The 25,238-nt window shown below is 40.5% G+C and overlaps 1 protein-coding gene and 1 long non-coding RNA gene across 4 annotated transcripts; one reads left to right on the forward strand and one right to left on the reverse strand.

Annotated features, from left to right (window-relative positions):
- On the forward strand, positions 78 to 3,061 carry LOC109829478. 3 transcript variants are annotated; one of them, XR_002244028.1, is made up of 4 exons: positions 78 to 309; positions 1,064 to 1,130; positions 2,623 to 2,683; positions 2,761 to 3,061. It is a non-coding gene; the product is annotated as an uncharacterized LOC109829478 (long non-coding RNA). The 3 variants fall into 3 exon arrangements; XR_002244026.1 differs by having other exon boundaries at positions 2,623 to 2,661; XR_002244027.1 differs by lacking the exon at positions 2,623 to 2,683.
- On the reverse strand, positions 3,461 to 4,867 carry LOC109831024. Its single transcript, XM_020398369.1, has one exon. The coding sequence runs from the start codon at positions 4,865 to 4,867 to the stop codon at positions 3,461 to 3,463; it is 1,407 nt and encodes a 468-aa protein (XP_020253958.1).

Below are 25,238 nucleotides of genomic sequence, written 5' to 3' on the forward strand. Positions count from 1 at the left end.
ATGTTTGTGAAGGTCAAAATGCTTTAACTTCTCATCATTTTTTAACTTCAAGATTGAATTATATACACGCGTGCATAGCGTACACAAGAAATATATTCCTCATTAAGAGCATTTTGGTGCATATCTATTAGCCTCCTATGTTTAGTAACATCGTTTCAGAACAATGTGTAAAATAATGTGCACTTTTCTAATACACTTTTACGTATAGATTAAATAATTTAACATTTTATCATATAAATGCAGATATTCTACTTGGTTGGATTTGCTTTGTTTTTCTTGAAAACATTTCATAGGTTGTGGGTGATTTAGGTAAGTGAAGGAACTTTCTTCTCTTTTCTCTTTATTTGTGTTCATAGTGATGGTAACTCTTTTTCCTTGTATTTATCTTCTTCTTCATTTAAATATTTTTTATTATTATTATTATTATTATTATTATTATTATTATTATTATTATTATTATTATTATTATTATTATATTACTTAAAGGAACAGAAATAACCTTAGCATAGCATATAATTGTGATTAATGATGCGTGTATAATGTACCAAATTTCTCAAGATAAAAACCTCATGTACTATTGAACTTCAATTAAAATATACTTAACACATTGAATTGACTTTTCCTTGTAGAAATTTACATTATAATTCTTGGATTGCATAATCACTGTACATTTGCGTAAGAGGACCTTCTTCAAAATGACTTTAAACCAATGTTTGAATTGAACATAAATATATATTATTATTGCTTTGTGTGTATATGTGTTTATTAATAACCTATTTCATTATTTTTTAACAGAAGAACATATTCTAATCCATTTCTGATGTTTGTGAAGGACAAAACGCTTTAACTTCTCATCATTTTTTAACCTCAAGATTGAATTATGTACACTCACGCATAGCATACACAAGAAATTTATTCCTCATTAAGGGCATTTTGGTGCATATCTATTAGCGTCCTATCTTTAGTAACATCTTTTCATTACAGTGTGTGAAATAATGGGAACTTTTCTAATACAATTTTACATCTAGATTAAATAATTTAATATTTTGTCATATAAATGCAGATATTCTACTTGGTTGGATTTGCTTTGTTTTTTCTTGAAAACATTTCTGAGGTTGTGGGTGATTCAGGTAAGTGAAGCAACTTTCTTATCTTTTCTCTTTATTTGTGTTCATAAAGATTAAGGATTTGTAGGTTGCTGATTCTCCCATCTATCAAAATAAATATTATTATTTTATATAAATTTATAATTTATATAACTTCGTCATATATTATGGGCATTAAAAATTTTGAATTGAAACAGAAAAGCAGACACTTCTTGTTTTTGCTATGCATGCTTTTATTTAGTTTAAATTTTAATTTTTAGACTGAAGCACATTAAAAAGCTTAGTGTGAAATTTGGATATGTGAATTTCTTAGATTTCAGATAAATTTAGGTATGATACTTGTATATGTGTATGTTCTTAGATTTTAAATAAAAATTTCTTAGATTTCAGATAAATTTAGGTATGATACTTGTATATGTGTATGTTCTTAGATTTTAAATAAAATTAGGTATGATATTTGGATATGTGAATGACTTGAATTCTGAGATTTTTGCATCGATCACCACTACATATCAATTTTTACCAATTCACTGAAAGTTGCGTCTGATTGAGTTGGTTTTAGTATTTTAAGTTCATCGATCCTTGGATATCTACCTTCACTGAAAGTTGCGTCTGATTGAGTTGGTTTTAGTATTTTAAGTTCATCGATCCTTGGATATCTACCAATATGGTTCTTCCAAAATTTTATTCATTACCTTCTGTAACATTACAATCTATAAATACATTACATTCAACTCATTTAACTGAAAATAAATGTAATTAAGATAGATAACTGTTTACAAACCCTTTAACTATTGTAAATATAACAAAGTTATCATCATCTTTCATTTCATTAACTTAACAAAGGTGCCCCTTTTGTTACTCACATCCATTCCATCTGTCTCCACCTCATCAATTATCGGTTATCAAATTGCAAATATGATAATTGTTGTCATCAAGAAGCTTATTATTATCCTCATCAACCACAAACCTTCTCTTCAATCTTCTCCTCAAATATCAAATTTTAGGCGGAAGGATTAAGAAGTGAACAAATTGAGCAAGGTTTTTATAAGAGAATAAAAATGTGTTGAGTCCCAAAGAGTTCTCGAGGGGATTGAGGTGAGTTTCTCTTTGATATTCTGTTTCCTGTTGTCGAAAATGAATCTTTGCTGGGGTCCTATCATTTTTTTTTCATTTTTCATGAAAACGTTGTGTTGGGTTTTAGATATATATTGCGTTTTGTTTGTTTTAAATGCCCATCTATGTTTCTACCGTGGGTTTTACATTGGTATTAAAAAAGTTTAATCTTGTGCATATTTGCATTACATCTAGATTGGAGGCATTTCAATTATTTGCATTGGATCATGGGTTGCAGATTTTGTATATTTACTGATTTTGCTAATTGATTTGGTATATGGATTTCATGAAACTGCTAAAATTGGGGGTGACATACTTGTTGTGTTTCTCTTGTAGTTCTTGTGTTTACTGCTTTTATTCTTTGTGTTAATTGTGTTTTTCTCTATTTTCTCTTGTCAAGAGCTTGAAACTTTGACTGCATAAAGTTTACTGCTTCATGGTGAGTTTGATCATTGAGAAATGTAAGTAGTTGTATTGTTGTGAGAAATATAATGATTGAGTTTATGCTAACGTCTTTTCCTAAATATATTATGAATAGGGGGAATAGGCTCCACAATATCTCATAGGGAACAAAGATAAATTTCAAGCTGTTGGGTATGATTCAAAGACCCAAGGCTATCAGACTTCCACCAATGTCGGCGATAAGATCGTAAAGTCATGCGATTGACATCTTTCTATGGTTTTGCTGCATTATGTGGTAAATAAATTGCAAGATCTTATTGTGTCTACTTTCTTTGTTCAGCATGTAATTGGAGGATTTGAGGAATATGCTGGCTCATAGATTGGTGTCAAATTTTTGATAAGTTGACAGGAAAATGGTGAGATTCAATCTCAACTAATTATTGCTCCTTTGCTACTTTAGCATATAGTGTTTGATTGTTTAAATTTTCATGGAATTCACAGGTCTTTTCCTAGTGTATTGGGTTGTAACAACCGTGAATTTTGATACGTATTTAAATAAAATTTTCTCGTATTTAAAATATTATATTATATTTTATTAATACTTTTCCTAATTTCTGGAATTTTCTGAGTTTTCAAAATAAATAAATAATAAAATATATAGTCTTGTATTTTTAATTCTGCTAAATATTAATTTACGGTTTAGTGATTTTTATATATAATCATTTGGTGATTAATATTATTAATGACTGAAATTTTTTATTCATAACCAAAATGTGAAATATATGTACCTCAAAGACATTCCAGTGATAACTGGAAGAAACAACTATCGTGTTTTTTTACATTTGCTCAATTCTTTCCTTTATGTGGATAGGAATATCATCATTAAGGACTTTAGACAGAATTAGAAACTTCACTGTCTTGAACACAAAATCAGCTCCTTTTGCTTCATGTTGAAAGATTCTTTGGTTCCTTTCTTTCCATATAGCATAGACTGTAACTGACAGTGCCAATCTCTTAAGCTTCAACATGAAACCCTTTCCTTTCAGTTTTTCACTATACCATTGAATAACACGCTCCCAGTTGCAAGTTTTCCACCTGAAATTCATCCATTCCATAGTTCTGTTCCAGATAATAGCAGAGAATTCACATTCAAAGAAAAGATGCCCAATGGTTTCATGCTTTTGATGAGTGCATAGAACACAGGAGTTAGTGTCGAGGATCCCCAAGTGACACAACCTGGCTTTTGTTAACAGTCTAGATTGGATAGCAAGCCAAAGTATAAAGGAGTGCTTAGGATACATCCATCCATCCCAGACTGTTCTAAACCAAACAACAGGTGCATTTTGCTGTATGATTTCATTATAGATAGAAGAAATCTGAAATTTACCTCCAGAACAGCACCTTGTGATAATATTCAGCACATTTGAGATATTTCCAAACTTGGATATCATTTTATCTCTCACTTTAAGCATTTGCTTCCACATCCATGAATCATTCAATTTTACTTGCACTTGCCAGATGTTTGACTGCCTTAGATAATGCCCATGAATCCATTTGATCCACAATAGATCCTTCTTGAGGTGTATCATCCAAAGGAGCTTCATAGCCGCTGCAAGATTCCAGGCTCTAGCAGAGAAAATCCCCAAACCTCCATGCTCTTTATCTTGACATGCTGCAGTCCATGATATCAGATGTATTTTGTGATTCCACAAGAATTCAGAACAGAGATTATCAATTTTTTCCAGGACTTTAATTGGGAGAACATAATTGCTAGTCCAATAGAGCTGAACACCCAGAATAACAGTTTTAATCAGCTGCAGTCTTCCTGCATAAGACAGAGCTTTCTTCTTTTGCCAGTTTTGAAGCTGAGTAGATATCTTATTGATCAATGGATAGCAGTCCATATAAGACAGTCTCTTAGAGATTAGTGGTACTCCTAAGTATCTCACAGGAAGTACTCCTTCAGAGAAATTAAGGAGAGCACAAATTTGAGCTTTTAAATCATCTCCAATCCCACTCATGTAAATAGAACATTTGTTAGGATTTGTTTCTAATCCAGACACACAGCTGAAATCTGAAAGGCATTCTTTTAATTTTGCAATAGAGTATAGATCAGCCTTGCAGAAAAGCAACAGATCATCAACAAAGAAGAGATGGGAAATTTTCAGCCTTGAACACTTTGGATGATATTTGAACAGTCTATCTTCTTTGAGCATGCATAGCCTTCTCGAAAGATACTCCATTCCTAAAACAAATAGGTATGGGGAAAGAGGATCTCCTTGTCTTAAACCTCTAGCTCCCTCAAAATAGCCATGAAGTGTGCCATTTAAAGATAGGGAATATTTTGGAGTACTAATGCACTGCATGATCCAGTTAATCATGTTCTTTGGAAAGGCTAAATCAGTGAGCATATCTTCAATAAATTTCCAATTTATAGTATCAAAAGCTTTCCTTAAGTCAATGTTAAGAATAGCTCTTGGAGTTGTGGACTTCCTGCCATAGTGCTTGATCAATACGATCCTAACTGTAAGAAGGTTTGATCGCTCGATTTGTGTGCCTCTCGTTCATTGAAGGAATCGAGAGGAGATTTTGGTTTTGGTCCTAACTGTATGAAGGTTTGACCAATTGGGAACTTTACGTCCAGACTCTAACAGAGAGAGTGTTGAGTGCACAGACACGGTGAGAATTTGAATGGGAGTTCTTATTCATTACATTGCTGTGGTTTTGGGAACTTCCCGTTACATAAATCGTCCACCCCCAGTTTCCTCTGCGGAACTGGTTCGGACATTATTATCAGTTACCTAACCGGGTTATCCTTAAGAATATTAGCTTAATATTCTCCAGGAACTTCCCGTCAAAAGTGGGGAAACAGTTTAGACTCATATACCTATTGGAGTATGCAGGGAGCAGTTTAACCTCTTGCACCTGTTGGAGGATTGAGAAACAGTTTATACTCGTATACTCTTTGGAGTCTTGCCGTTCTCATTTGGCTTATCTTAGCGTTATGACGCCGGCTTCAACCAAGGTCTGAATGCTATTCTTGAGAGTGAAGCAATTCTTGGTGGGATGAAGGACCCTCCTGTGGTATGCACAGTACTTTGGATCCGTCGTGTTGTCAGCTTCCTCCTGATTTGTGATAGGTGGTAGCTTGATCTTGTTGCTTCCAAGGAGGGATTCGAAGATGGCTGGAACGTCTTCGTCCTTGAAAGAGTACTCTTTTTGGAGTCTCGGACCCGAAGTCTTTTGCTGTTTTCGGAGTTGCTTTTGCGACGTCTGGTTAGCGTCAACAGCTGTTGCAGGTGATTTGCCTTTGCCACGAGAGGCAAAGTTAGAATTCGGAGGCTTAGTTGTTGATTGACCCCTCTCGGCTTTCTTCCTTCGGAGGAATCGCTCAGCTTGCTCCCCTCGGACCTTCAGATCCTTCCACGTTTTGGACGGTGCTGTTCCCATAGCTTCTAATACATCTATGGAAAGATTATTATGGCACGTCTGGAGTATGAACTCCTCCGTGACCGGATCTCGGCAGTTCATTGCCTTGTTCCGGAAGCGTTTAACAAAGTTTTCCACGAGTTCTCCATCCTTCTGCTTTTCTTCAAAGAGCGTCCCGATTGACACCTCCGTGTCATCGTCGAAGAAATTAGCGAGAAACATGCTTTCCATATCGTCCCATGTAGTGATACTTCCCGGTTTAAGCCGGCGGTACCAATCAAATGCAGCAGCGCGAAGGGTTCCTACGAACGATCGTACCATTAGAGGTTCGTTACCTGAAATGATCCCCAGGTGAGACTTGAAATAAATCAAGTGTTGGGTAGGGGAGCCCCTTCCATCGAATGGTGTGAAGTTGATCAAATTGAACTTCGGTGGGTATGGAATGGAGTCCCACTCCCTCGGGTAGGGACACGGAATGCCAGTCTTTTTTACTTCTTGGGCAGACATCAAAGCATTGATTTTGCTTTCCAAGTCTTTCATCTTAAGATCTTCGCCTACCTCACTCTTCTGGCGATTTTGGGGATGGATATTGATACCACCCCCAGCGTTAAGAACGCCTTCCGTATTCCTGTTCTCGCGGGGAGTCTCCATGTTAAGATTTTCTTCTACCTCTGAGTCGCTATCTATCTGATTAGCGGTCGGATGACGACTAGATTCACCGCGCTGGTTTGTCAGCTGTTGGAGTTGTTGTGCGTGTAAATCTTTAACACGTTGTACAGCCATCTCCATTTCAATTTTGAAATCCTCTTTTTGCTTGGCCAAAGCTTCTTGAAGAAGTTGAGCCATCTGTTCTGTGGTGATCATGAACGACTCTCGAGACTGTCCTGTACTGGATACAGTAGCATCTGAAGCAATCGCTGAGTTAGCATCCGATGCTTCTTCGTCTGAGGACTGTCTTCTCTGGATCCTGTTGTAATTGTAATCCCTAGGCCTTATAGCCCCGGTTTGCAGCCGAGTTAACCGTTTGGACATTTGTGAAAAGGGCTCAGGGTTGTAGCGCCGCGTGGACTTTTCTTTTTCTGCCATATTAATCGTGAATTCCGAGAGTTCACGTTCCCGAACGGGTGGCTTTCTTTTACGGAAATGTCTTGATTTGTTTCTCTCCGTTTCTGTAGAAAGTCTTTCAAACACTGAAATCCTTTGCGAGGCAGTCTTGGAACAGTTACATTCTGCTAATACTGCCTTGATGAGTTTAGTACAAGGACAACGAGAATCCCTTTCTCGGGAGTTTCTCTTCCGAGATTTACTCATACCCCCAGTCTGATAGTACAGCTCATCGATATTATTATCGGAGCCACCTATCTTGTGTTGGCATAACCCTCTTATTCTATCATCGTCTTCTTCTGACGAATAAAGCTCTCTTTGAGGGTATATCGCTCTGTCATTATTTTCAAGAGTCGCTCGTTTGAAAACTCACCTTCGCGCGTGTGAGGGTTTAACAGAATCTCGAACTTCTACCCGTAGCCCAAGGCGAGCGGTTACTGGTACTTTCTCTGTATGAGGAGTTTTTGAGTTACTGGAGATTCGCTCCCGTCCCCCATTTTGACCAATCAAGCGGGGTTTGTTTTTATGCAAAGGGCCAAGACGATCCATAATGCTCATTTTAACTCGGGATGAGTCCACGCCGCCGTGGGGTTTTACAGGAGGTGGGGAAGTCATTGGAACAAAAGCAGGAGCTGTCGGAGACTTGAAGCTGGTCGCAGGAGGCGAAATTTCTGCAGACAGAGATGAACCAGCTCGCGGGTCAGCAATTGGTGACTCGGCCTTGGCCGAGCCAGCGTTTGGTGACTCGGCCTTGGCCGAGCCAGCGTTTGGTGACTCGGCCTTGGCCGAGCCAGCGTTTGGTGACTCGGCCTTGGCCGAGCCAGCTTTTAGTGACTCGGCCTTGGCCGAGCCAGCGTTTAGTGACTCGGCCTTGGCCGAGCCAGCTTTTAGTGACTCGGCCTCGGCCGAGCCAGCAGCCAGTGCCTCGGGTTTTTCGGGCTTTGTTCTGGATTTTGGCCTCCAGATTTGTCGTGGTTTCGTCAGTTTAAAATCTGCAGTACTTGTTTGTAGTTTCTCGGCCTCTTGTACTAGGATTCTTGCGTGCGCAAGTAAAGCGGCGGAGCCAGCAGCCAGTGCCTCGGTTTTTTCGGGCTTTGTTCTGGATTTTGGCCTCCAGATTTGACATGGTTTCATCAGTTTAAAGTCTGCAGTACTTGTTTGTAGTTTCTTGGCCTCTTGTACCAGGATTCTTGCGTGCGCAAGTAAAGCGTGGCGCTTCTTGGTTCGTTCTTCAAGAATGGAACGTGTCCTCTTAACGGGGACCCATTCATTTGTTATTGGTTTGGACCAATGGTTAAGTCGCTGTTGTGCCTATTGGCGTCCTCTAGACTTCAGATCCGCTTCATAGCGGATTACATCCATTGGCTCAGAGGCCTTGGCCAATTGGTGTGCAAGGCGTTGACGCCGCCTTTGACGTGCCCTCTTGGATAAAGTTGGCTCGGCCTTGGTAACTTCAGTTTCACAAGGAGTCTCTTGAACTGCTGCGGAGCACTGGGGTGAGTCTGAGGGGGGTAGTGAAACGTTGTGCGTAGATGATTTTGTGAACAATCGGTTATTCAAGAATATGAACGTTGACTCTAGGTGAGATAAGGACAAGTGAGTTGTGATAGGATGGCTAGTTGTGTTCTTTTCATACATAGATTGGGGTTAATATTTAATTATCTACCATTTGAGACATATGGTATATACATGAGGGTTTCCTTGTTTGGATTATTTCGCTCGACGTACTACGTCTCTTGTTGTAGATTTTTAAATATTAATTCTATCTATTGTATGATCTTGTTGCTTGGATGGTTTCTGATCGCTACCTACATGATCTTGTTACTTGGTTGATTTTTGGATTCGTATGATTATTAGTATTCCAGTTGCACGCCTCTATCGTTATTACTATCATCACATGATCTATTTCTGTTTCTGTTATCGCATTAACCACGCATATATTATCATTACCATTATTGTATTTGTTCCTACCTTGGGGGATCTTGCTGTGTGTTATACACGCTGATGTACTCCTATTTTCCTGTGCCGGGGACGCGTTAGTCCGTGGACCACCGCAGACCAAAGCCGATCGACAATATAATTACGCTCTTGTTTCACGAGGGAAACAATTACGGAAGCGACAATCACGACCAAGCGAGATTGTGGCTCTTCTCGAGATTAAAACCAAGTTTAATCCGGAGGAAAGAAGGGAAGAGAATCACAAACCTTTCGAAGGGGCTTTCTTTATGAAAGTGTTCGCCAAGCTCTGATGATTCTCCTCTGAAATTCGTGGTTGACTGGTCAATTTGACAGCACCTCGCCTTCTTAATCTCAGATCTCCGATCCCCTTGAAAGAAGACCTTAGGCTTCTATTTATAGGCTTTTTGAGATGTGTCTCCTAGTAGGAATTGATGTTTAAACGTTATCTGCGGTTTATAACTGTCTAAACGTGTTTATGGATAACCTCAGAGCAGTTGGAGAGGTTTTGGGACGAAAGAATCCTTAAAAATCATTGAAATCCGTGTTTGGGGAGGTTTACTATGCGAGTCAGCTTCTGGTGACTCGGAACTGTGCGAGTCAGCTTCTGGTGACTCGGAACTGTGCGAGTCAGCTTCTGGTGACTCGGAACTGTGCGAGTCAGCTTTTGGTGACTCGGCACTGTTCAAGCTTCTAAGCAATGTTTCGTGATTCTTCCAGCTTCTTTGTTTTGCGTACGCTTCATCGCCTTGCTGATTTTGGATGAATTCCTTTGACTTGGATAATAACGTTTATCGTCTTTTCCTTGTCTTGCACTGTGCGAGTCATCATGTTTGTTTGTTGATTAATTATTTCATTAAGTTAGATTTCATATTGAGTTTAGTTTTGATTATTAGTCATTGATCACACACACCACTTATTGAGCTTTTAGCATTTTATACATTATATAATTGGGTTGTGGTGAGTAATACATTGAGTATGAGCTTTATTGAGTTCTCATCTTGTTAGACAACAAAATAATTTATAATTGAGCTTATTTGTCGAGAGATCACATTATAATACACAAGGACACCGAGAGGAGTGGTTGGGAGACACGTGGTCAATTCCAAGAGGAGTGGCATCGGTTGTAAAGCCTAGGGAGAGGTTGTAAATCCGAGCACTTGAGGAATGCGACACATGCTAGGCCAACACTTAGAGGGTGTGTTGTGTGATTGCATTGTGAGTATTGTAAACTTTTGTCGGTGAGCATTGAAAATTGATTGTGTAGTATGTTTTGAGATAGTGGATATTCTCCTCGAGAGTGGGGAGCAGAGACATAGATTGGGAGTGACTGAACTCCATGATCATATTGTGTGTTTGTGTTTGTCATTTGTCACTATCTCATTTGTATATTTGTTCATGTTTATATCGCCCTTGGTTTAATTACATATTCTTGATCATAAGTTGTTGAATATTATACTTGCTAGGATATAATTGTTAATAAGTTTTAAATTAGTATTAAATCGGATTAGATTAGCAAATATCCTATTCATCCCCCCCCCCTCTAGGGCAATTTCAGCTAATGCCTACTTGACCGAGCCCGAAGATGTAGGTGATCTCGGTTACATCGGCTATTCAGATGATGAATCTGATTTCGGGGTAGCAGGTGAAGAGATTGTAATAACCATGAATTTTGATACTAGTTAAAATAATTTTCTGGTATTTTAAATATTCAATTATTATTTTAGAAGAATATCTGTATTTTTCTCGATTTTCTAGAATTTCTACAATTAAAAAAACTGATTTTATATTTATTAATAATTTTTATAATTATAAATTAATTAGTTACGGTGAAAACTTGTAAATTAATGTTGTTGTATTATTGTTAATTTTATTATTGTTATTGTTTATCTTTATAAGAATTTTTCCTAATTATTCATATTTTTTCCCTATTATTTTTTTACTAATTAACTCTAACCCTAGCCTAACCTATATATAGGCTCTCTTTTTTCTCTTTCACGTGAACATTACCTCCCCTCCACCTAGGTTTTCACGCCGCCATCACCATCATCATCTCTCTCCTCTCATTCTCTCTCTTCTTCTCTCTCAGATCGTCAACCCCCTTCCCTTCCCTATCGTCCGGCCACCCAAACTCTGTTCGCCCCCCTGACCACTGTTGCCTCGCCCACCGCAGCGTCGCCCCCAGCGCCGTGACCTCCCTCACCCCACGCCGTCCTCCGTTCATCGCCGAGCGCCCCCTCTCCACCGCCCAACACCCCCATCGGTCCTCCCTATCTCCCGCTGCACTCGTCGCCTCCGTCGAACCCTTGACCAGCCCGCAAGCCCCACGCCCTCCGTCGAACTCCCGCCCCCGCGACGACCGCCAGCCGCCGCCTTGGCTGCCGACGTCGACAAAACCACACCTCCTGCCACCTGCTCACGCCCAGCAGCCACCTCCGCCCCTATTCGGTCGCCCCGCCTGCCCCCACTGTGCGCATCGCCTGACCGCCCAGAACCACCGCCGCTCGACACACCGCCCGTAGTCCACCACCTTAGCCTCCACAACTCCTCCGGTCAACCCCTGCTCCCCCTCCTCTGCCGCCTTCCTCAACCAGTCGCTAACCACCTCCTCAAAGCCTCATTACAACCGCTCTCCCTCCCTACCGCCTTTCGGACCAGCTAGCAGCGCCAAGGCTTCCTCCGCTCACCCCGTTCACCCCCTACAGAGCCCTCATACGCTGAGCTCCGAGCCGAACGTTTGTCGTCGAGATCTCGCAAACGCTGCCTATCGCCGGCACAGCCCCCTCATCGGAGCTCTTCTCGACGCCGTGCCCCACCGTGTCGGATCTGACCCGCTCCACTGACGTCGATTTGTTCGACACACCGAGGCAAGATCTTACCGCTTAATTTTATTATTATTAATTATCTTGGTTATATATATTATTATGATTAATATCATTATTGTGGTTTATATGCATTTTGAATATCTGCGTGGAATGATGATTACGAGCGCACGGATGAAAATTAGAATAATAATGTTGTTAATTTGTATTTTAAGAAATTACGGACATGAGATGACATGTTAGGTGTTGTAATTAGGATTTATGAAATATTACCGGAAAGGAAATAAATTACAGGTGATTATATCACATATATATTATTTGAAAATTAGTTATATGAGAAATAATTTTAAAGAATAATTTTGGCAAAAAGAATATTTATTAATTAAGAACGTATAACTGATAGTCATAGAGCGCGATATTTCATGTGCAAAACAACATCGGTTTCCCGTTTTCTCTTTACCATATTATTATATTAGAGAATACGTAAGTACGGATAATTTGCATGAGAAGTTCAGACATTCCAGTAGTAAGATAATAATGAAGCCCCCTCATGTATTGCATTCATGTTGTAGTAGACTGTTCATGCATTTTATGTTCCATTATAATTCTTATTCATGCTTCATAAACTTGTTTAATCATGCTCAATATGTAGTATTATTATTCATTATCTTGATGTGTTGAGAACCTTAGTAGTTCATGACTTAGTGGCCTTGTGCATCATGAACAGACTTAGTGACATGCATGGGTGTTGACCGAGTTAAGTGGTGAACCCGAGTTTAATAGGGATTATGATTGTTGAATTAGAGAATACAAGAGAGTTGGGATGGGGAAGTCCTTGTTCATGTGATCGGATATAGCTGTTGATATATCTTCCAGGCTCACCCCATGATCTAGTGTAGCTTGGGGTTAGTTTGTTGGGTCAAAGTGAAGCCAATGTAGTCACTTCGGTCCGTGAATTGGATATTCACCCGAGTTTAACTTGAGTTCGAACCAGGTTGAAATCGGATTGTGTGTAGCCCTCTGACCGATCCAGTGTAGCGGTGTATTGGGTACACGTAGGGGATTTGTGAACAGTCAAATATCCGGTGATATGAGTGATGACTTTATGTGAGCAGTTGACCAGTAACTTGTTATAGGATGGATTAGTCGTAGGAATTAGATTACCAGTTGGCTTGAGTTCTTCTGTTCATTTTGATAGTAGCAAATGTTCACTTAAATTACTAGAATTACAGAATCATGTTCCACCATTATTATTGTCATAGCATGCGTCATTAGACCGTTTTATTTGTTCATGTGAGATCTTGTTGTATGCCATGCACGCTGACATACACATGTTTTCCTCTGGTGTACGTCAGACTTAGGAGACGGACAGGTCCAGCTTGACGTTGAAGCAGAGCCAGCGTATGCCGAGCCGGAGTGCTTTCCCGAGGGAGTAGAAGAACCAGCTGAAGTGTAGTGGTTTCCTTCTGTAGTAGTTGTTAGACACTAGAACTCTTTTACCATACTTTTCTTTAGTTAATGTCGGATTTTTGTATTTTGGAAGTACTTTATTTTATTATGGACTATGTATTTTTATTTCTATCTGGACCTGTTTTGTAATAAGGGTATGTTGGACCCATATTTTTATGTCTAGGATGATCTGTTTTTGATGATATGTTCATTTCTTATTCTGGGTTATCTTTATATTCTTGCTATTGTGATCGGGGACCTGTGATTGGGATTTATGTATTTGACGCTTCGTGTATTGGATTGAGAAGAAAAAAAAGAAGAAAAGAAAAAAAATGATAGTGTATATTTCTTCTCAATCTAATACGTCGCGGACTTGTTCACGTTCCGATTCCTAGGTATTTTGGGAGGTGGGGCGTAACAGAGATGCCTACGTATTTTCCTCCAAGTGGTCGTTTTGAACTGGTGACTCCCTTTGTAGGTGCTTCTAGTATTTTGACATCGATGCCTGTTATTGAAGTAATTGAGGCTCTTGCACCATCGCCTGCTTCGTTAGTGCGGTGAAGATTGATTGTTCATGGTGTTTCTGACGATGATGATGACATTTTAATCTCTCTCATGCTGGCAGGGGTTGAAAGGGAAGGGCCACCAAGCCCTAAACCTTCTTATGATGAAGGCCCAAGTAGCTATTCTTGAGGAGTCGAAGGTCTTATCCACAGGTGTTGAAATTGTACCTACGGACGTGTCTGCTACCACGGTGATGGTGGTACGTCTACTGTCTCAAACATCTTGGTGGCACTTGCACCATATCTCATGTCAGGCAACGAGTGGATACAAGTCGCGCCAACTATCTCTTCGACTACCACGGATGCAATGTTCGTCTCTACTAAAGTAGGTCCTTCGAGTTTCATGGAGGTTCCACAATCCCCTGTTCTCGAGGACTCGGTAGAGGTAGAGGTAAAGATCTTAACAAAGAGTCCAGTAAGATTATTTAACCAGAGTGTCACAATCGCCTTGAATTCGCAAAGAGTATTATCTGCTCGCACTCTCAAGTTGTTGAGGGATTAGCTGAGTATTTTGGCATCGGTCGCCGGTTCTGTCCGCACTGAACCCTTCAAGACGTCAATCGACAAGGCTGCATTCTATTGCCAAGAGCTGTATGGGCTTCACATAGTTGATCTTGATGGCATTGCTGAGGTTGAATTTTGTCGCTTGCTAGCAACTCATCGCAAAGCCGGCGAATCTTCCCATGCATAAATGGAGCGGATTAGTGTGAAAATCCGCAATTCAAATGATAGTATTGCATCGACTGATGGCCACCACATAGAGCTTCAGGGTGCTATCTAGGAAAAGGATACAATAATCAATGAAGCTAAGGCAACTATTGCGATGGCTCAGGCGCGTATGAAGGCAGCTCAACATCAGAAGGAAGAGCTTGAGCTTGATTTAGCTGAGTTGACCAAGAAGTGAGACTCTCAAGTTGCAGAGCTTCAAGCTAAAACAAAGAGGCTCTCAGTCATCAAATCTCAGGTCGTTCCTCTCGTTCCTAGAATCTTAAGGGAACAGGCTCAGAAGGGTGCACATGAAATCAGGGATGCACAAATAGCTGAGTGTGTTGCACAGATACACACTTTTTATCCACTTTCCCTATAATGATCTTTCTGTAACTATTTCAGTAAATAAAAGAACTTTTTACCTCCCTTGACATGTGTATGATGGAGGTGTACTGTTAACGTATCATAATAACATATTTGCTGGGGATAATGATGTTGGAATCAAACTAATAGAGGTGTAATGCTAACATAATAGCTTGATCAGGTTGACATTGTTCAGAGGTGTAATGTTAACATGACAATGAGAGGATATTTGACAGATGTATAATGTTAACCAGTCAAATGGGATGATCGACAGAGGTATAATATTAACCGGTCAGTTCATGAGAGTCCAAAGGATGACTACCTTTTGGAAGTATAATGTTAACTTAACAGTAGGAAAATGATAGAAGTGTAATATTAACTAATCGACTTTTGATAAGAGCGAGTTTAATAGAGGTGTAATGTTAACCAGTCAAATTCGCTAGGATAGGTCAACAGATGTGTAATGTTAACCGGTCCATGAAATGGTCCAACAGAGGTGTAATGTTAACTGGTCAGATCATTCAATATGAGAAACCGTTCAGAGGTGTAATGTTAATATGACGGTTTGATCAAGTCGGTACTGTCCAGAGGTGTAGTGTCAACATGACAGTATAGGGGATGCTTAGAGTGGACATTATTCAGAGGTGTAATATTAACATAATAGTGAGAGGATATTTTGGAGTCAAGCAGATGTGTAATGTTAACTTGATGACTCGTTGAAGATTTTAGGACCAAGAAGATTAATGTTTCTGGTCAGAGGTGAAAACTTAAATGTGACCAAGATCTCTGTGGGGAGATATAATTAATCGATATCACGGGTAGTATTTCTTGAGAAACTTCCCGTTGATTGGTGTCATAAGCCTATTGTCATGTTAGTCAATTAGGCGATATGCTCCAATTGAGTAGACTGTCTCTACTACAAATAGACCTTCCCATTGGTGTTGGAATTTTCCGTTAGTCTTATGCGTCATGACCATGGGTCGACGAACGACTAAGATGAAATCGCCTTCTTTGAAGGATCATTCTCTGATTCTTTTGTTGAAGGCCTTCGAGATCCATGACTGGTAGATCTTGATTCTTTGCGGAGCTTGAAGTCTCAGCTCATCCAGCTTCTAGTTTTTGGAGGCGCTTTTGATGATGTTCTTCAATTATCATTTTCTCAGTGATGGCAATTCTTAATGATGGTACCTAAATTCTTAGAGGAGTCATGGCTTCGCATTTCTAGACCAGTGAGAATGGCCTGGAGACAGTGCGAGTGTGGACTGTTGTTCGGTAAGCCCGTAAACACTCTTCGAGTTTCTCATCCCAATCTTGTTTGTTGGAGGAGATAAACTTCTTCAAAAGTTTGATGATGGTTTTGTTGAAAGCTTCAGCTAGACCATTAGCAATTGGGTTGTATGACGTAGAAGCCACATCTTGGATTTTTTATTTGTTGTAGAATTTGAAGAACGGTCGACTGATAAATTGCGGACCATTATCGTGAATGATTCATCTAGGAACACCCAATCAATAAATCACGTTATGTCTTAAGAATTTGATCACTTGAGATGTATTGACTTCTCTGAGGGGAATAGATTCAACCCATTTGGAGAAGTAATCTGTGATGGCCAGGACGAATTGATGGCCTTTGGCAGACGGCGGACTGATTAGCCTAATGATATCCAAGCCCCAAGTTTCAAATGGCCAAGATGTGACTATTGGATGTAATTATTCTGGAGGTTAATGTAGGAAGTCAATGTGAATTTGACATGCATGACATCACTTGGCATATGCTACCGCATATGCTATCATTATCGGCCAGTAGTAGCCTAGACGACGAATTCAGTCTTAAATTTTGGGACCTGGTTGATGAGCTCCACATGCACCATTATAAGTTTTCTTTAACGCTTCTCGAGCTTCACTTGGTGATAAGCATCGGAGCAAAATACCATCAAAAGAACATTGGTACAAAGTCTGTGTGATAGAATCATAGAAAAAACGTGGAGCTCCTCTTTGAATCGAGGCTGCTTGCTTTCGATTACCAGGTAGTATCACATGCAAGACGTAGTCAATGATTGGGAACCACCAATCATTACCCTTGAAGTGAATTGGCATGACAGACACTTCATTGGCTTCAAGAATATGCTCCGGGAAGCACAATTGATGACTAGCTACCATGATACGCCTAGTGGATTTAGGTGCCAGGGCGAGTGTGTCTGCAAGAGATGCTAAAACGTCTGCATGGGTATTCTTGAGGCGAGCTACGTAGCTAATGTAGAAGCCTTCAAAAGATTGGGCAAGCTTTGTTGTCGTTTTATGGTAAGGCATGAGGTTATTATGGCGGACCTCGTATTCTCGATCTGATTCACAATCAGTTTATAATTGCCATAGGCTTCAAAATATTTTACGTCCATGTCTTGAGTAAGTTGTAGGCCGATTATAAGAGCATTATACTCGGCTATGTTGTTGGAGCATGGCTTGATCAATGAATAGGCCTAAGAGAGGACATGTTCATAAGGATCAATCAGCACTACCCCCAATCCTACAATGACAGCTCCCTTATGGTTACGTCGTGATGTATCGTTGAAGTAGAATTGCTATATTTATTGGTCCAAAGCAGCATTCAACTCGAAGACTTCATCCGGGTCTTCGTAGAGCTTAAAAGACTCGGGAATAGGGTGTTCTGTCAAAAAATCGGCTATTGCTTGACCCTTAACTGCTCTCTATGGCATGAATGTCATGTCATATTGTGATAGTAGTATTGTCCATTTTGCTAACCTAGAATTCAATGACCCAGGTTTTGTCATAAGTATCCATAGAGGATTGACTCTTGAGATGTCGTGAATGGATTGGCCGGTGAGGTAGTGCCGCATTTTCTGAATCACAAAGACTAATGCTAAACATTCCTTCTCGACCGGGTTATACCGATGCTTGGCACCAATCATAGTCTAGCTGAGGTAGTAGATGGCTTGTTCATGGCCATTGTCATTTTTTGAGTGAGAAGTGCCCTGAGTGAATGATCCATAGCCCTGACATAGATTAGGAATGGTTTACCCGATACTAGTGCGGCTAGCACTGGTAGCTTTGTGAGGTAAGCTTTGATTTCATTGAATGCTTCTTGGCATGTGTCATCCCAAACAAACAAAACACCTTTCTTCATGAGTCTTTGGAATTGTTGATATTTCCCAGATTAATTGGTGATAACACTTCAGATGTAGGCTAATCGTCCTTGTAAACCTCTGAGCTCTTTGAGGATCTTCGGAGGTGGCATCTCTTGAATGGCCTTTACTTTTTCGGGATCGATATGTATTCTTGTGGATGTTATAATAAATCTAAGGAATTTGCCTGATGATACCCCTAGGAAGGATATGATTGGATTCATCTTGAGTTAGTGTTTTCGCATAACTTCGAACACCGTTCTTAGGTCACCAATGTGGTCTTATTTGTGATGATTTTTTATTACGAGGTCATCGACATAGCACTCCACTATTTTAAGCAAATGTTCATGAAAGATCGTGTTCATAGCACATTGGTAGGTAGCTCCAACATTCTTTAGACTGAAGGGCATTACAGTATAACAATATACTCCTAAATGTGTTCTGAAGCTTGTGTGCTTTTGATCATCTGGATGCATTTTGATTTAGTTGTATCCAGAGAAATTATCCATGAAAGACATCCTCTCAAACCCGCACGTATTATTGACCATGATGTCTATGATAGGGAGAGAGAACTCATCTTTTGGACAAGCGAGGTTGAGATCACGAAAGTCGATGCAGATTCGGATCTTATCGCTCTTCTTCATCACTACCATGATGTTGGCCAACTAATTGGGATGTTGTTCATCACAGATAAACCCACACTCAATGAGCTTGCAAATTTCCTTCTCGATTTGTTCCATTAACTCAGGACGGAAGCGCTGTTGTTGTTGTTTGACCGGCTTAACACTAGGGTTGATGTTAAGACAATGCACAGCCACATTAGGATCTAGGCCTAACATGTCTTCATAGCTCCAAGCGAAGACATCAATGTCCTCTTAGAGGAGAACTATGAGTTCTTCCTTTTTAGCGGGTGATAGACTTTCACTTATAAAGATGGGCTTAGGGTTGGTTTCATCACCAATGTTGATTTGGACCACTTTATCTTCGATGGGTGGTTCTTTGACTTCGAAACGTGACTCCCATTGGTTTTCAAGTTGCTTTGCCCATGAATCGTCTTCAGGATCTTCGAACACCTCGGATTCATCAAGATCCATGGTTAGGCTGTATGAAACCATGTTGGTCATGAACTCACTGCACAAGATTCCGAGGCTAACATCAGAATCCCAATTGAAAATGTTTGAAGAACTACTTAGGAAGCCATCAGATATTGGTCCTGCTTGTGACTCGACTTCTGGAGAGATGTAACCGAGTCCTCATTTGGTTCGATTGTAATAATTGAAAACTTCACCTTCTGGTGTAAAGGGGATCAAAGGGACTCGTAATCATCTATTAAAATTCAATCCTTGTTTTGTAGTGGGACTGTATCCTATTTTTCCATAATTTGTTGAGATTGTTGGCTATACCAGGAGAATTCTGACGCAGCCTTAGCTTCTTCATCGGAGTTCTGTAAGTGAGATTGTGACTCAACCTTTCCAAAGATAATTGCGTTCAAAGTGTTCCTCTGGGAAGAACCATGAAGGTGGCATCCTCCGAGTTGTCCAGCTATTTGTGAGTGTCGTATGACTCGTTTATTGGCATGCACAATGTTGGTTCTAAGGCTAACCTGGCCATCAGATTTTTAACTCTTGAGTTTTCAAACTTAGAGTCTAAAGAGTAGCCATAAGCAAATTCTTCTTCATTGAAGATCCAATCGCCTTGACCTTCGACAGATTAGTCGATACAGAGGTCCTCTAAGATAATTATAAGTGGATCTATCTCCCAGACTAATTCATCAATGGAATCTAGCTCAATATCTACTTCATTACCGCTATCCTCGACATTGAGGAGGACAATCTTAATTGTCTGACTTTCATCATACAAGAGGGAGTCAGTGAAGTAATTATCTACCCCCTTAAAAGGATGCTTTTTAGCATTGACTCTCTGTTGGACTCCATGTTCATCAATGTATTTGAAACACTGATGTAGTATTGAAGGGATGATTTGGTTGGAGTAGATCCAAGGTTTTCCAAGCAGAAGATTGTAAGGTGTTTGGACGTCGATGACATGACAAGTCACTTCCGTCTTCAAGTTTCTGATCTGACACTTAAGTCAGATCTTTCCAAGAGATTAGTTGTTGCTGGAATTGAAGCCGAATATGGTTGCAGACATCTTTGAGAGCTTGTGAAGTGAAATTACCAAGAAGCTCAAGAGTCTTCGTGGAATTATACTCAGCATGGAGCCTGGATCGATATGAATACTCTCAATCCTTGATGACCCAATATACCCAGTGTAGTAAAGGGGTCGGTTGTGATGATGATCCTTGACCAGGATATCTTCTAAGGTGAAGGTAATGTGCGGCACTTGCTTTCAGCACTGATAGCATTACTCGGGCCCTTCATCTTGAGGAGTTTCCATCATGTGGGAAAGAAATGTCTCACTGTCATTCAGGGCTTTTTTCAAAGCCTCTCTCGTATCCTTAGGCAAACACAGTAGTTCGAATAAGGTAATACGAGCTAGAATGTTGGCCAATTATACCATGATATCATATTTAAATAGCCTTAGGGACACTTGGAGGATGCTGTAAGGCCTTGTCGAACTGGGTCTCCTTTTATTAGGTTGGTTTGGGTTGTTTGGACGTTCCTAGCTAATTGTAATCTCTCAGGTAATCTTTATCAGATCTTGTCCTTGTCATGACTACTTTTTCTCCCTCTGAGTTAGCGAGCGAAGTGGTATGCAAAGACTCTTCTTCGATGATCACGGAGATGGCGTTGCAAGTCTTCATCTCTTGCTTGTTCTTAGGCTTCTGAAGAGTCTAATTTTCATCTTGAAGAAGATCAGGATGTACTCACATTATTTCTCCCATCGTCATGGTAAGAGGAATTAATCCTTGGCTTTGCTGGTTTTGGCGGTCATAGTTAACCACCTCCATTCTTACAATAGGAATGGAGATGACACCATTTTGGACTTAAATATCTGGCATAGAACCAAATTGGAGGGTCACCATACTTTTTTTTGCTCAGGTTTGAGCTTAAAAATTCTAGATTTGACGAATGTCTGGATCTTATTCTTGAGGATGTAGTAGTTTTTCGTTGGGTGTCTCAACATTCTGTGATAGAGGCAGTAGTTGGGGTCATTGATTTTTCTGTCATGTTCTGGGCGTCGAGCTTCTGGAAGCTTCAAGTGATTTTCTTTGTTTAGGATATGGAAGATGGCGACTGTATGTTCATCTTTGAATGAATAATTGTACTAGAATTTCTTCATTGGCTCTCTTCGTTAGCTATTATTGGAATTCTAGACTCCAACAGTGAAAGTCTTTGTTCGTTAAGAAAGAACGTTGAGCTGCTTCTGAATGTCTTCCAAGGTTTTGGCTTCCTTATTTGGCTTAGAAGATAGCGAAGTTTCTGACCTAGCGTGTTCAGAGTTCAAAAAAAACTCGTCTGAGGATGAGAGACTAATAGAAGTTGCTTAACCATGTCTTCCAATCATTAAATTCATTCGTCTGAATCTTTCTTCTGAATCGCCATTTGAGTCAGAATGTCTTCTCGGTCTGCTATGTCTATCGCCAATTGTCGTTCTTGACTTGAACTAGGGGTTAGATTCAATGCCAAGGAGGAGTTGACTCCACTAGAAGTGGGTTGATTTATCGGAGATGAAGACTATGATGTTCGCATTAGGATGGAGGAGTAGTCAAAAGGAATAGTCGCTCTTCTCCTTAGCCTGGTGTTGTGATATACTCCATCGGCTTCTGATAGAATGGATCCAATGCTAGGAGAGTATACTGGATCAGACGAGCTATTTGTACTTTCCTCATCATCTCTAGAAGCCACATTTGTCATGTTGATGGTGAACAATTGCGTTTTGCTCCTTCGAGTGTGTCGTCGTCGTTTAGCCCGAACCTCTGAAAGCTCAGGAACATGACTAAGATAGTTAACTTTTTCTTTGTATTGATAACTCTTTTGAACTGTCAAGATCACTTCTCTGAGGGTCGCACAATGCTGACACTGGTGAGCTCTCTTAAGAGTTATGAATTCTCTCAGGTCAGCATTGGTGCCAACTTCGTTGGTTTTGGCCTTGGAATACGAACGTCTCTTACGGTGATGTTGGCCAGAAGTTTATCCAGTGGAATCATGGATGAAGATGTTATTCCTTTGAGGAAATTTGGATGAGGAATAACCCCCATTGTTTGCTTCTATCGAAGAAGCATAGCGAACATTGTGAGACTCTTTAAATCGAATTCCTAAAGAAGTCGAGGACTGAAGCCTGAGATCAGATATGATAACATCTTGATCCTCACTCGAGGCGAGAGTCGAAATCCCTTCGTTCTTGGTGAAGTTCATTTGGCTTCCAGCAAATCCCAAATTGTCTTCGACGAAGGTGGCCTTTTAACACGTGGGGGTCGTTTTAGACCAGAGATTCGCACTGTGGTGAATTTTGGGACAACTACGTACATTTGTCATCACAGAGATTGTGTTCTTGGAAATTGATTTTTTGAACTTCACTTGATCAAATTTAATGACCAGCATTTTAGCAAAAGACCCAAGGGTCTTAGTTGTCAGTGTGAGACACAATCTTCTCGTCAGAGGAGAAGGATGTCACCAGCGGAGTTTCCATCTTATTTTGTGTTCTTTTGTATTGTAATAATACAGATTATAATGAATGAAATTTAATAAAACAAAGAAAATTTTATTTTTTTTCCTAGGATTCTTTTTCGTGTGTGTGTCGGTGGAGCGTCGATCTTGTACTCCATTGACTCACCGACTAAGACGATGGGTCTTTTGTTGTTGATGAGGGTTAGATTGCTTAGAAGTTAGCTCAGTCTTATCTTAGCAATACCTCTCAATGGGATCACAAGTACAATGCGTGTGTAGCTTCTCTTCACTAAAAATCTTTTGGGCTAGAGTTTCTACTGTACTTATGCCTCTATGTGTGCGTGTCGGTGTCATTCTCAGTGTTAGGGTTGGGGTCCACTAAGTGGATGATCTCTTCTCCCTTTATAGGCTAAAAGAGAGAGTTAATGGTCTCCTTAATTGTGGATTAAGTGGGCATTAAAGTAGGAGTTAATGGGGAGTGGTTATCCCCTGAAAATAGCTCTAAAACGGCTATTTGGGCAAACTTCGCAGACTTGTCGAAGTTCACTGAAGACGTGGACGAAAATCGTTTCGGACGTAGGCGCGCCTTCTTTAGAAGTGGATGACTTGGTCCATGTGGGTGAAGTACGTTAGTTGGAAAACTTCGCCTACGAGTTCGAATTTAGCTCAGAATTCGACTCTAGACTGGGCCAACCGATGATGCCTTTCGACTTGATCTAAAGCGTGTTGCAAGGATCGACTCATGCCTGACATGGTTGATTTGAGTCGATATAAGTTGCTTGGTGAGGTTCGCTTCAATCATCAGGTGACCATTGTAGGCGTCAAAAATTGCTTACAGACATTCAAATACTGCTCACGGAAAAGAGAAGACGATAAACGCCATTTTTTTAGTCAGAGGGGATCATTCAAAGGAAGCGAGACAACATGGAAGAACAATGTACACACCAATAGACAGTCCATGGTGACGCGCTTTAGGCGCGGCAGTACATGGTGTCACGGCTAAAGCGCGGCAGCCCATGGTGCCGCGGCTAAGGCGCGACAGCATAGGGTGCCGCGGCTAAGGCGCGGCCCGCGGCTAAGGCGCGACAGCCTATGGTGGCGCGCCTTAGGCGCGGCAGTACATTGTGGCGCGACTATTATAGGGAGTTGCCATGACGGTTAAATAAGCAGTTATACAATGATTTTTGAAGCCCACGTGGCGGCATATCAGAAATAAAACGTGTGCTGACGTGGACAAGCAGTTAAATCACAAAAAATATGGTTAAAGGATGTGGGAGAACAGTTTCAAGCACGATGGAACGTGGTGATAACCGCTCCTTTGGCCGCGGCAGTGTTGACTGACGTGGCCAAAGAGCATTTGTTTGGTCAGTTATCTCGCCCCCATTTCCACTGTTATGCATTGTTACCCCTATAAATACCTCCCTAGACACGAAATAAAGGAGAGAGAGCAGATTGGAGCAGAAGAGACTGGAGCTTTTGGTGATTTTGAAGAAAAAAGAGAGAATTTTCACCCTTTGACAAGTATCATTTGGTGATTCCTAGAGATCTAAGCTCAGACTTGATCTTTGGAAGAGTGAACATCTTACATCGATAAGATATTCACTTTCAAATCTTTACTTCGATAAACGAAGGAAAGATCTCCAAACACCCTCACGATCTGTGATTCGGTGGTCCACGAGTCAAAGCACTCCCGGCACAGGCAAAGTCCCACAAAACAAGAATCGATAAACGATTTTTGTGTTATTTTCTCGAAAGTTATAATTTGTTTACTTTTCATTGTAATTTTCTGTAATCGATCGAAGATTTAATAGAATCTGCAATGGAACCAACTTTTGCTGAAAACAAATTGGCGACCACAGTGGGAGCCAACAGTCTCGCTGCCGAGACCGTCGTGTCGCAGCCGATCAAGATTCCAGTTGAATCCACGGTCGAATACGAGTTTGACCAAATCAAGTTTGAGGAATATCTCTCATCATCCTCTTCAAGATCTTCATTATCTCGCGAGTACAAGAGGATCTCATCATTAAAGAAGGCTTATACGCCAAAGAAGGCTAAAAGTGAAGACTCTCGCCCAATTATTGTTGAGGCCTTGCCTCGTAACATTATCTCGGCGACCCCCAAAGCCGGAAGCTCTGCTCATAATGACTCCACCCTAATTAAGGAGTCGTTCGATCGAAGTTCGCCAACTCTGACGAAGAGGGCTCGTCAGAGGCGACGCCAACGCCGCGCTCGTCAATTGGCTAAGGCCTTGGAACAAACCGATGGAGTTCGTTACTATGCGAACTTAGAATCGAGGAAACATCAAGTGGTTCAGTCACCTCAACGTCAGATCACTCACATCTCAGCAAAACTTACGTCGGAGGAATGGACTCTTGTCAAAAGGGCCCGTTCGACCCTCAAAGAACGCATACAAAAGCGTGTGGCAAACACCGCTCGTGCCTATGCTCTTTTACAACAAAGACGAGAAGGAAAGAAGAAAACAGTGTCTAAGGAAGCACCAAAGAATCACAAAGTA

Source organism: Asparagus officinalis, chromosome 2 (genome assembly GCF_001876935.1).
Source record: "Asparagus officinalis chromosome 2, Aspof.V1, whole genome shotgun sequence".
Lineage (NCBI taxonomy): Eukaryota > Viridiplantae > Streptophyta > Magnoliopsida > Asparagales > Asparagaceae > Asparagus > Asparagus officinalis.

Coding starts and splice junctions, on each gene's coding strand:
- LOC109831024 (XM_020398369.1), bottom strand. CDS start 4,867: ATGGAGTATCTTTCGAGAAGGCTATGCATGCTCAAAGAAGATAGACTG.